Raw genomic sequence first — 12,233 nt, forward strand, 5'->3', positions numbered from 1 at the left:
ATTCAGATTTTGGTTTAATGGTAATATTGATTCATTGCTGATTTCATGAAAAGCAACGTGACTGAGAAAATTTCTGAATTTTTTCATTTTTAAAAAATCAATCACTAATAACTTAAACCTCGCAAGAGTTTAGACCACTATCGTGCTTAATTGTATCCTACGAACTCTGTTTTGACCTCGTCGCAATGCCACCGCGTTGGCCGCCGCAGATTTTTCCTTGTAAGTGCTCTACCATCTGCATTTTTTTCTCCGATCATCATCAAAATTTGGCATGAAGGTCCATTAAGGTAAAGCAAAGCCGTCTATTGATTTTGTTGTGGGCGGAGAAACGTTGCCATGGGAACAAGAGTTTTTGTGGAAAATTTGATAAAACCTGTAACTTATGCTTTTTGTCTCACCTGCATAGTAGAGTGAGACTATAGGCGCGGCTTTTCTGACGGCGGCGGCGTCAACACCAAATCTTAACCGTAGGTAAAGTTTTTGAGATGACAGCATAACTTAGAAAGTATATGGACCTAGTTCATGAAACTTGGCCATAAGGTTAATCAGGTATTACTGAACATTTTGCCTGCGTTTCAGGTCACATGACCAAGGTCAAAGGTCATTTAGGGTCAATGAACTTCAGCCAAATTGTGGGTATCTGTTAAATTACCATCATTACTTTGAAAGTTTATGGGTCTGATTCATGAAACATGGACATAATAGTAATCAAGTATTACTGAACATCCTGTGTACGTTTCATTAGCTTTGTGTTTAAAGCATGATATATATACATCCAGAAATACTGAGGATCATGAATATGATAATACACACATCTATGTGGAATATATCTCGGGATATATAGTACATTCAATATTTTATTATAGAGGTTGATATTGAGACTTTAATCTTTTAAATTCCTTTTTAAAATGGAGATTTTTTTTTAATTTCATTTTTTACAGCTGGGGCTGTTATTATCCTGGATAATGCTGACAAGCCCTTGGACCCTGGGACTGCAGAGAAACCCAATCAGGCTTATAGCCAGTTTGTGGACTTGATAGACAACATGCTCAACCTGGCCAATCCTAAGGTCAAAGTGGTCGTCACCTCAAGGATTGGTCTAGAGCATACAAGGATTACCAGCCGTCACCTCCATTGTTTCCGCCTGGATGGGGAGAATGACCTGGACATTGAAGCTGCTATGGAGATCATCAAATACCATGCTGGCAAGACGGAAGTTGAAAACGAAGATGCCCGTACATTGGCTGATCTATGTGGAAAGATCCCTTTGGCTTTGAAGGTTGTGGCCAGTCGCTTCCAGGATGGCACCGTCACTCCCAGAGACATGATCAAGCATTTGTCACGCCATGATGATGTTCAAGCCCAGAGGCTTGTTGGAAGCCTTACACACCTTGGTCTGGCTAAAGATGATCAGCTGGCCTACAGCCTAATGAACACTATCCAGAAGCTGCCAGAGGCATACCAGCGCAACCTTGTGAGGTTGTCAGTGATACCTGGGACATTTAACATGAAGGCAGCGCAGGATATCCTGGAATATCCCCACAAGGATCGGGTGGGTCTCAAGCTGGATCTACAGGCCTTGAAGTACAGGAGCCTCCTAGAAAGTGATGTGGTAGAGGTAGAAGGAAAGAGCAACACAGGATCTGCAAGATACAGTATTCATCTGCTTCTTAGATCCTTTCTCCAGCAGCTATGCACAAAAACGGATAATCCATTGGCGGTAGAGTATGAAAAGGGTGAGGATCGATTCATGAGTCACTTTGGTAAGAAAATAAAGCGTACAGCAACAATTTTCCAGAAGGATTTTGTGAAGGCACTGTCTGCAAAGCAAGACGAGAAGGCCAACTTCATGCATGTGCTTGAGTGCTTCAAGTTGAAGAAGTTCCCATCAGATGAGGAAAATGACTGGCTCCACATGGCTGTGGAGCTGATGATGGTTCCCAAAGAGAGGCTTTCCTTCTATAGAAGCTGCAAGGACAGGGCAGAGAGAGAAGGAAAGAAACAGATGTGTGCAGAGTTCTGCTGCCATGAGTCCCAGCACCTTGTGGATCTTGGATTTGATGTTGAAGCCATCATGCCTCTCTTCGACAAAGCTGAAAGTATCCTGAAGGAACTGCCAGACCAGAAATCTTACTCTGTCCAGCTCAGTTATGCCACACTGTACCACTTCAGAGGCAACGTAATAACTCGCCGTCTCAATGGAAAAGATGCACTTGAGCAGCTGAAGAAATGCCTGCAGATACGCAAGGAGATTCTTGGGGATCACTTCCTAACGACCCGGACCCTGAACCTCCTTGGTCAGGCCATGCAGTCTGCTGCCAAGACAGAACGGTTCGGGTACATCCATGAGGACATGCTGAAAGCCATTGACTACTTCCGCAGAGCTCTGGACATGTGCACTCGTATCACTGGATCTGATAGACACGTTGATACTCCAACCATCCAGCTGAATATTGGAGCATGCTTGCATGAGCTGTCGAGGTATGGGCAGGCATTAGAATTCTTCAAGAAATCCCTGGAGTTGGAACGTCTTCTTGGAATGGATGGAACGCCAGGGACTTGCATTACGCTCAAGAATATGGCAATGAGCTACTTTGCTCAAGAAAAGTAAGATGACAGACTTTGTAGACTTTATTGAATGTAAATGATAACTGCACCAATGCCACTTAATTGTTTTATAGCTAATATACAAAACTTCATTGACATTTCCTTACCATGGTTTACAAAGCTGGTAATTATGGTCCAAAATAACAAAATGTTCCACAAAAATCTAATATAACAACAAAAAAGTTATTGCACTGTAGAACAAAAAAAATATTTTGTGAATTGGTTCCATGATATTTAGGCTATAAGTTTACAACTGTTCGATTCAAACTTAAGCCTACATGTTTAACCCCTCAATTTTTTATTGTCCTCCTTTATTCTGAATGGAAAATCCTGTTATAAAATCCCGAGCCCTATATTTTATCAACAGGAATAATGAATGGAGTGTCATAGAAATCAACTTTACACTTGGTACTTGTATTCATACTGTACATAATAATGTAGTTAAATTTATTTTAATGGAATGTGGAAGACTTTCTGGGAAAGGTTTAATGATATATAAAGACATTTCTGGCTAATACCTAGTGAATAAGATTCAATTTTCTAATCTTACAATATGTCAGACCAAATGCATGTCAGAATAACATCAGAGTGGATGAGGGTTTTGTTCCTATTATTTTATGACTGTGACATCGACCAGCAATGTCCTGGTGATAGAGTCGCTGCCCGGCAATCAGTAGATAATGGTTTCAAATTCCAATGGTCTCTAAGATTCTTTTTCTTCAACTTATTTTTCAGATTGAACAGTTGATCATACATGCAGTCAGTGGGTGATAGCCACATATCTCTTCACATTAACGTTGCACACAAAATCGTGTTTTAGACCAATTTTGGGTCTGACATCATGCACCATTGTTGCAAAATTTCAAAGCAAGGTACTCGTGCATTGCAAATTTTGTGTCAAAGGATGCACGAAGCTAGAAAGCTAAAATTTCAGAGAGCAGCGTGGTAAAGAAATATTTTGTAGTGAATCAGTCATGGAAAATGTTGATGGTGGGTTAATTCATTCTTTGTAATACGGTTCATTCTCTTTTTTTTCTTTAGGTACGACAATGCTCTTCCACTCGCGTTACGCGCCCTCGAAGGCCGTCAAGCGCTTCAAGGAGTGCACCCCAACACGGCCCGCAGTCTCTACTTTGTCGGTGCCATCCACCTGGCATCCAAGAGGTACCGGGATGCCCGGCGCTACTTTGACAGGGCTCTGGAGATGGAGGAGACGCTCTGGAGCCGGGGGATGCCTCATAGTCCAGACTGGGAACACCTCAAGGATCGCTTCAATCGTCTTCTTGTCATCCAGGGTAACAACCAGGCCATCCAAAGATACCGCAAGAGGTTCAAGGTGAATGAAAGCCTTTGAACAAGTTTGCTTGTTGAAATCAAGCATGTTTCAATTTTTCCACACACTTGATGGGAAAAATGGCTTCGTACATAAAATGCAAAATAATGTAGAGTTCAACTTGCCAAAGGTTCCTTCCCTTCCCCCCCCAAAAAAAAAAATTGATACCATGCTGCTGAAAGTTCATTAACAGTTTTAATGTAGTGTAAAATTTATTTGTCAAATAATCAATGTACATTAACAATAAACAAAACATTGTAAATAATATTGTAGGAAACTGATCAGTACTTGTATATGAAATGTTGTTGCAATGTACATTTATATTATTAAACAAATTACAGATTACAAGTAACATATGAAAATTAACATGAAGGACATTTTAAATAAATAACATAAGAAAATGAAAATGACAGACATATTAAAAGTTTTGGTAAGCCACTTTGGACAAAAATATTTATGATCCTAATCACAAGTTAATAAAAATTGAGTACATTGTACTCATGATCATTATACGAAGAAGAGCAAATTAGGTCTTTGAATGATGAAGAAAAGAGGGAACTGTTATTACGTAAATTATAACAGAAAAGAAGAGAATGATTAGAATTACGAAAAAAGCAATGTGTCCAGCAGAGATAGGGGAAGAGAAATAGGACATAGAGTCAAAGAAAAAAACAACCCTACCCTCCCCTACCAAAATTGCTATGGACAATAGTACTCTCTGAAGTTCACGAACATGACTTTAGGTCAGGTGACTTGAGGTGTCTTGACTGGAGGTCAATTCTCAGGTGTGCATTTCCACTGATGCATAAAATCTTCGCCTGGAGGAGAAAGTAACTGTAATAAAAAAAGTCCCACTGAAGAAAAGATCCAAGATAATTGCAGACATTGAACGAGATCAAACTGGAAACCACTTAAGTGCCAAATCATCAAATTATTTATGTATATATATTAATAAATATATTTATTTTTTTATTCAGGAAGCAGAAAAGGATCGAAATCGAGGCGAGGTTAGTGGCTGGATCGACAGAGGAGAGGATGATTCAATATCTACATCATCATCAGGATCTATAGGTTAGTTTATTAATCATTATTTCAGCCTAAACAAATAGAATTGAATAACTAAGTAAGGTTAATCAGGTAATTGATAACAATGCTTTGAGATTTTAGAACTTTGCCTTATGCAGGTGCAAAATTTCTATGTGGAAGCAATTATTGATGATACCTTCCCGTTCTTGTCTGGCCTGCGCAACAGAAGAGAGACATTGTTAACCACTTTTCCGACATCTGAAATTTTCACCAAGTTTTAGTTTTTTAAATGTCACAACTTTTTCATGGAACTTGGGCATAAAGGAAGCAAGTCACAGATTATCGACATGAGTTTCAGGTCACATGATATAGGTCAAAGTTCATTTAGGGTTAATGACCTCTGATCATATGGTATTGGTATGAAAAAATGTAACCAAAATTTACCTTGAATGATTTTTGGGTTTAATTTGGTTTGGTTGAAAACTTTCACCTTTCTGCTTGTCTGACTTTTCTTTTTTCTCTGAAAACTATTAATTTGTGCTAAATTACCTTTTAAATGATTGTTTTTTGTGTAGTTCTTCCTGCAAAGAGAGCAAGGTCGTCCTCTGATAGCGGTACAACAACTTCTTCAGAACACATTGATGAGAAGAACAAAGGTGGGAGGAAAGCAGAAAAGGAAAATGTAATCCTGCCTGGTGGAGATGAAGCTGATAATACAAGGGAGCCTCAAGAAGGGTGTATTATAGATACAAATGATGGTAAGTGATTGGAACGAAGGAAGGGAGGGTTGGGAGGGATGATGATCACAATTACAATGAAGAGATGAACAGAGGAGGGAGGAAAGGAGAAAAGGAAAAGGTACTACCGTCTGGTGGAGATGAAGCTGATATTACAAGGGAGCCTCAAGAAGGGTGTATTATAGATACAAATGATGGTAAGTGATTGGAACGAAGGAAGGGAGGGTTGGGAGGGATGATGATCACAATTACAATGAAGAGATGAACAGAGGAGGGAGGAAAGGAGAAAAGGAAAAGGTACTACCGTCTGGTGGAGATGAAGCTGATATTACAAGGGAGCCTCAAGAAGGGTGTATTATAGATACAAATGATGGTAAGTGATTGGAACGAAGGAAGGAAAGGTTGGGAGGGATGATGATCACAATTACAATGAAGAGATGAACAGAGGAGGGAGGAATGGAGAAAAGGAAATTGTACTCCTACCTGGTGGAGATGAAGCTGATAATACAAGGGAGCCTCAAGAAGGGTGTATTATAGATATAAATGATGGTAAGTGATTGGAACGAAGGAAGGGAGGGTTGGGAGGGATGATGATCACAATTACAATGAAGAGATGAACAGAGGAGGGAGTAAAGGAGAAAAGGAAAAGGTACTACCGTCTGGTGGAGATGAAGCTGATTCTACAAGGGTGCCTCAAGAAGGGTGTACTGTACATACAAATGATGATAATGATGATAAGTATTGGGAATGAAGGAAAGAAGTGTTGGAATGGAAAGCTAGATTGTGATGATGAAATGGACCCCACCCACACAGAATTGTTTGAAAGAGGGAGAGGAGGCCCCCTGACCAGGGGACTGTTTCATGAAGCAATGTATGTAGTCATATACTGATTTGTTCTGAGCCAATCAGATGCGAGGATATAATAGCGTACAAGTGAAAATCACAGACTCTTGTCCTACAACATCCGCAATAAAAAATATGGCATACTGATATTGATAAGGTTGGTAAAATTTTAAACATTTTCTTATCATCCCTATTAACCAATGAAAGGTTTTTTTTTTAAATAGCATACTGAGTTTCACTAAGATATCCTTCTTATTTATATCTTCCAAAGGTAACCTGGATTTGGGTGAGGGGGCTATTCAAATTGAGACGTTCTCTTTGTCCTCTGGTGATACCGGGTACTCGGGGGCTCCGCCTATTCCCATCAGATTTGGCCAATCAGAGGACAGGACCGATGATGGATCCGGTTATGACCATGATTCTGAAGAGGAGGAGAGGAAGCGGCAGGCCAAAAGGAAGAGGAAGGAGAAGAAAAAGAGGGAGAAAGAAGGAAGGGATTATTCTGATGGTGGATCGCAAGAAGAAGGTATGGATCATTATATTTTATTTGAATATCATATTGCATTCCTACTCATTCAGTACCACCACCAAACCATGTTAGAAGGGGGTTATGCAGACCTGCCAACCAGTACGTTTTGGGGGCATATTTAGTACGTTTTTGCAATCGAAATACGGCAGTACACTTTTATCTTTAAGAAATATGTTTTTATAAAAATAAAAAAAATGACACAAATATGGTTCTTAGATCAATGTAATTTCAGGTAACTTGTTTTTTTTTTCCCAATCATTTTGTTAAAACCAGGGTGAGATATAGACATGTTTCAATGTTGTTTTCTTTTTTATGTGCAAGAGCAGTGCGCATTTTAGCTTGCATGCAGCTTGAGCGAGTCCGCCACACATTTTATAATGAAATACACTTTTTGTGGGCAAAATACATTTTTATTTATCACAGAATAGAGTTTTTTATTCCCGGAGGTTGGCAGGTCTGGTTATGTAAGAATCAGTGTACAGTTGGGCTGGCGAAGGGTAGTAGTCTGTTAGCTCAGACTCAAGTTTGACACTTTCATTAACCATACCATGACTAGAGTGAAGACAGGAGGCGCGATAGCTCAGTCGGTAGAGCGGGGGATTCGTATTCCAATGACCCGGGTTCGATTCCCACTTGGTGCGCTAGTGCCCTTTGGTAAGGCCTTAATCCTCAGTACCAGGTCCTTCGGAGGGGACCTTAAGCCGTCGGTCCTCTGGTTGCTTGCTTACAAGCATTCATGCTTTCTTAGCAATCAGGTAGGCCCGTTTTGAAAGTCCATTTTTGATGCACGTGTACACGGCGTGTTTTTCGGTCGTGTACACGTTGTAAACACTGTGAGAGCGAGTTCTGTTTTCATGTCGACACGGACCCGCATCAACATGTCATAAAAAAGGGGTCTATATAGCCTAAGTCACAGTTTTAAAGCTTACCTGATAAGTTTGAAGTTACAATCCACAAAAATTGGTGCAAATTAAAAGTTTACTCGGCTTAGCAGCGCATTAAATTAATAAAGAATGCAAAAGAAAATCAGTGCAGGGCCCTAGCTAGCGCCGACGCCCGTTGGATGCGCATTTTGTATACTGTACCGTACATGCATGCACAGATCGCTGCAGAATAAGTGTAACTGAAGTTATCGATTGATTTTCATTATTATGTTGCCAATTTGAAGAGCGTTTGTAGGCTTGTAGCACATGTGTGCGAGCGTATAACACGTAAGTTGAAGCGATGATCGCTATCGCAATTGGTGATTCTCAAATTGACTCTGAGTGTGATTGAGCAACGCTTCCGAGCTTTCGAGACCGGAGCAGACCGATTTTGTGGTACAAAAACGTGAGTCTCCAGAAAGAATGTGGATTAAATTGGCGATTTTGGAAGTGAACTCACTCTGGATTAATTGAAATATATTGACATATTAGTATTTAAAACATGTGCAGTGTCTGAGAACTAAGATTTAATGTGAGGCTGTGAGCTTGTTCACTGACTTTGTAGCCCCATGCAAGCTTTATGCAGACGCTACCGTGTACACGGTGATGGAATTTAGTACACGTGCACTGACTTGACCGTGCGTGTACACGTGTACCCGAAACGGGCCTACAATCAGGTAAAAAAAAAGTCACCAAAAAAAAAAGTAGACTCAAAAGGGTCTGTGCTGCAGACTAGGCGGCGGGCAGGCTGTCCATTGCAACTCTTGTGGATGGAACGACTTCCTTATTTTTCTTCCAATACTCACAAGACTGGGCACATTCTAGAATAAAGACATGTCAGGTACTTTATTACAATGATAATGACACATGGCAGTATATCATGTAACGCAAATTAACTATTCATAACTTTCCCTATGCTCACAAGACATAATACACACATCGGACTAAATTTGACATAGAAGATTATTATAAATGATAATAATAGCAGCATATTTACCCAGGGTATTCACATCAGTTTCGGAAACGGTTTTCCCAGCGGGCCCTGCTATTATTACCCTGGCTGTAGCATGGCTACCTAGGCGCTTAAGCATTCAAGAATATTTCTTTTTACGGGGTATCCATTCAGCCCCAACTTGGGTGAGTGTAGTCTGCTGGGCAAACCCTTCACTTGACTTAAGGGTCTGAATGTGCAGCCTACTCATGACTTGTGTACTGTATGTGCTAGTCTTTGCATGGAGGCACACTTGTTGATTAAAGTTCCAATCAGGGTCTGTGCCTGCAGACTAGGTTGAGTGCATCACAATGTGGGTAAGTTTCTTGCTGAAGGAAAGCGCGCCATGGCTAGGAATCGAACTCATGTCTCCCAGATTGAAAGACAAGAGTCATAACCACTAGACCACAACTCCCCCGTATTGAGGGGAGTTGGTGCATTTTGAATTTTGATCTTGATCAAACGATTTCAACTTTTTTTTTATTCACAGCAAGGATTATTTTTCATTTCAGCAAAATTGTATGAATGCATGTAACTTGATTATATGCATTTTTCCCTTTTTCTTTTCACTCTCCCTGATGTAGGTGAACAAGACACATACAACTGGGATAAAAGCCTGTGCAGGGTCATGTGATGCACCATGTGACTACAGAGAGTGTCAGGTGACTGATCAGCCACTATAAAGTTAATCAAGTCTTCAAGTTTGTCTAGTGAGGGATTAATCATGTCTATCTTCCAGAAATAAAGATGTACTTTTACTTGCTTAAAGGGGGAGTTCACCTTGGTATCAAAATGAGTTGAATGAAAACAGAAAAATGAAAGAATCATGCTTTTGTGGGTTTGTTAGAAATCCATAAAATAATAACTTATTTATGGGTAGGGCAGCTTTTATTGTTGACCTCATATACAGCAATCAACTGCTGCATATGTCATGTAATATAAGGTTCCATATATTCCCATATCCACTGGTTCATGATCCTGAGGATACTTTTTTTTCTCAGAGAAGGGTTCATGTAAATAATGTATGTCTGATGTATTGAATGCACCGATAGAAAAAAACATAACATTTTATTAAAGGGAAGCATCATGGTGTAGCTATTCTAACTCTCGCCTTGTAATCAGAGGGTCGTGTGTTTGAATCCCACCATGGGCTAGCGTCCTATTATCATTACTAGGTCATAGTTCTTTAATACGAGTAAACAATGAGCGTAGTCATGTGACATCATCCAAGCTTATATGTCAAGCAATTCCGAGAATAAGCCCGCCATTGCTTGACACCATTTCTGCATAGAGGTTACAAAACTAAATACTGAAATACAAAACAAATGAACTCCTGCACCAAAAACTTGCCAACTACAATTGTCTGGAATGATATACAGAATATTCTTACAATGTGACAATGTACGTAGCATAACATCACAATCGTAACAATTCATTTATATAGCAACAACATAAGAGAGGCATAAATAGTAAGTACATGTGAAGGAAATAAGGAAACATATAATTAACAATACAATTACAATGATTTAAAAAGCAGATGACGTGAAAGTATTGAGACGTGTATTATTACAATTAGCCAAAATCTACAAAATTAAGGAAGTAAGCTGAAGTTGTGAGTCGAACAAAAATATCAAAATAGAGGGCCGAATGTTAGATTATATGAGAGATTGAGGTACAGCTTGAATAGAAGAATGCTGATGGGTCATGACTAGCTAATGCTGAATGCTTCTTCAAATGAAATTTTAAAGGTCAAGTCCACCTCAGAAAAATGTTGATTTGAATCAATAGAGAAAAATCAGACAAGCACAATGCTGAAAATTTCATCAAAATCGGATGTAAAATAAGAAAAGTATGACATTTCAAAGTTTCGCTTATTTTTAACAAAATAGTTATATGAACGAGCCAGTTACATCCAAATGAGAGATTCGATGATGTCACTCACACACTATTTCTTTTGTTTTTTATTGTTTGAATTATACAATAGTTTAATTTTTACGAATTTTAATGATTAGGACCTCCTTGTCTGAAGCACAAAATGTTAAAATAATGGAATTCCTCGTGTTCAGGGAGGAATGAAACTTCATTTCACATGACACTTACGAGAAAATCAAAATATTTCATATAATAAAATACGAAAGAAATAGTGAGTGAGTGATGTCATCAGTTCCCTCATTTGCATACCGACCGAGATGTGCATATAACTGTTTTGTGAAATGAAGTGAAACTTTAAAATGTCATAACTTTCTTATTTTACATCCGATTTTGACGAAATTTTCAGTGTTGTGCTTGTTGAATTTTTCTCTTTCTTTTGTTGGGGTGAGATCTTATTTCAGTTGGTAGGTAATGATATGGAGCAGGAGGTTGGAAAATTGTCCATTGACTGTGTTCACGCGTAGTAAAGCTCCATAATCTAATGACAGTGACTGGTTCATCGTGCAAATGACAAAATTATCACTTGATTGCCAAAATAAATTGGGCTCGAAGCATGAGATGTATCGATCTCAATAACAATATCGGCCACCTCTTCTATGCACAGAAAATCCATAGCACTGTTATTTTTTGGTGGATATTTATTTATTTATTAGAACATATTTATTTATTCAGGTACAAAAGATCAGCATAAAACATTTTCATCAATGACCTGATGAAAACATAAAGAACAACATAAATCATCATATAATACATGAAAATAAAGTCAGAATCTGAGTCAAAGATAACAATACTTACAGTAGTAACATAAATAAATATATTGTTACTTAAATGATATGAAACAAACTAAAATATTGTAATTTATCGAAAGGGAACAGTTACTAATTTTAAAACTACTAATTTTTTAATTTATTCACAGATAAAAACACTGAACAATGAAATAATTATGGCATTCTAGAAAATCAAGTGAAACAATGGCAATCAGTTATAAATGTATGTCTAAAACTACGAAATATCAAAGGGTTAAGATCATTGCAAATAATAACTCATTGATATGTATGTCATTATTGGTGTTTCAGTGTGGGGGTGCTTTGCTTTAAAAAAACCCACTTGATATTGGGTTACAATTCAAGTGAATTCATTCAACTCAACTCTTGAATATTTACCCATTCATGAGTGAAGCATTCAGATTGGGGAATTAGTATCACTTGAAATATGGAAAACATCATCACTAGATAATTTTTCACTGAAAATTAACAACTCATTTGCTTGTATTAGATTATCTCAGCAGCTACCAGCTCTTGCAGTAGAATAG

The 12,233-nt window shown here is 38.6% G+C and overlaps 1 protein-coding gene across 1 annotated transcript in view; it reads left to right on the forward strand.

The window, feature by feature from the left end:
• LOC121429514 overlaps positions 1 to 10,792 on the forward strand; it is a 35,432-nt gene extending 24,640 nt beyond the window's left edge. The window contains exons 6-11 of the mRNA XM_041626577.1: positions 942 to 2,607; positions 3,649 to 3,943; positions 4,918 to 5,011; positions 5,542 to 5,724; positions 6,818 to 7,072; positions 9,574 to 10,792. Coding sequence (XP_041482511.1) covers positions 942 to 2,607; positions 3,649 to 3,943; positions 4,918 to 5,011; positions 5,542 to 5,724; positions 6,818 to 7,072; positions 9,574 to 9,623 — 2,543 coding nt within the window. The 3' untranslated portion in view covers positions 9,624 to 10,792. The remainder of the gene's footprint in view (positions 1 to 941; positions 2,608 to 3,648; positions 3,944 to 4,917; positions 5,012 to 5,541; positions 5,725 to 6,817; positions 7,073 to 9,573) is intronic.
• The last annotated feature ends 1,441 nt before the right edge of the window (positions 10,793 to 12,233 follow it).

Source organism: Lytechinus variegatus, chromosome 16 (assembly GCF_018143015.1).
Source record: "Lytechinus variegatus isolate NC3 chromosome 16, Lvar_3.0, whole genome shotgun sequence".
In the NCBI taxonomy this organism is placed as follows: domain Eukaryota; kingdom Metazoa; phylum Echinodermata; class Echinoidea; order Temnopleuroida; family Toxopneustidae; genus Lytechinus; species Lytechinus variegatus.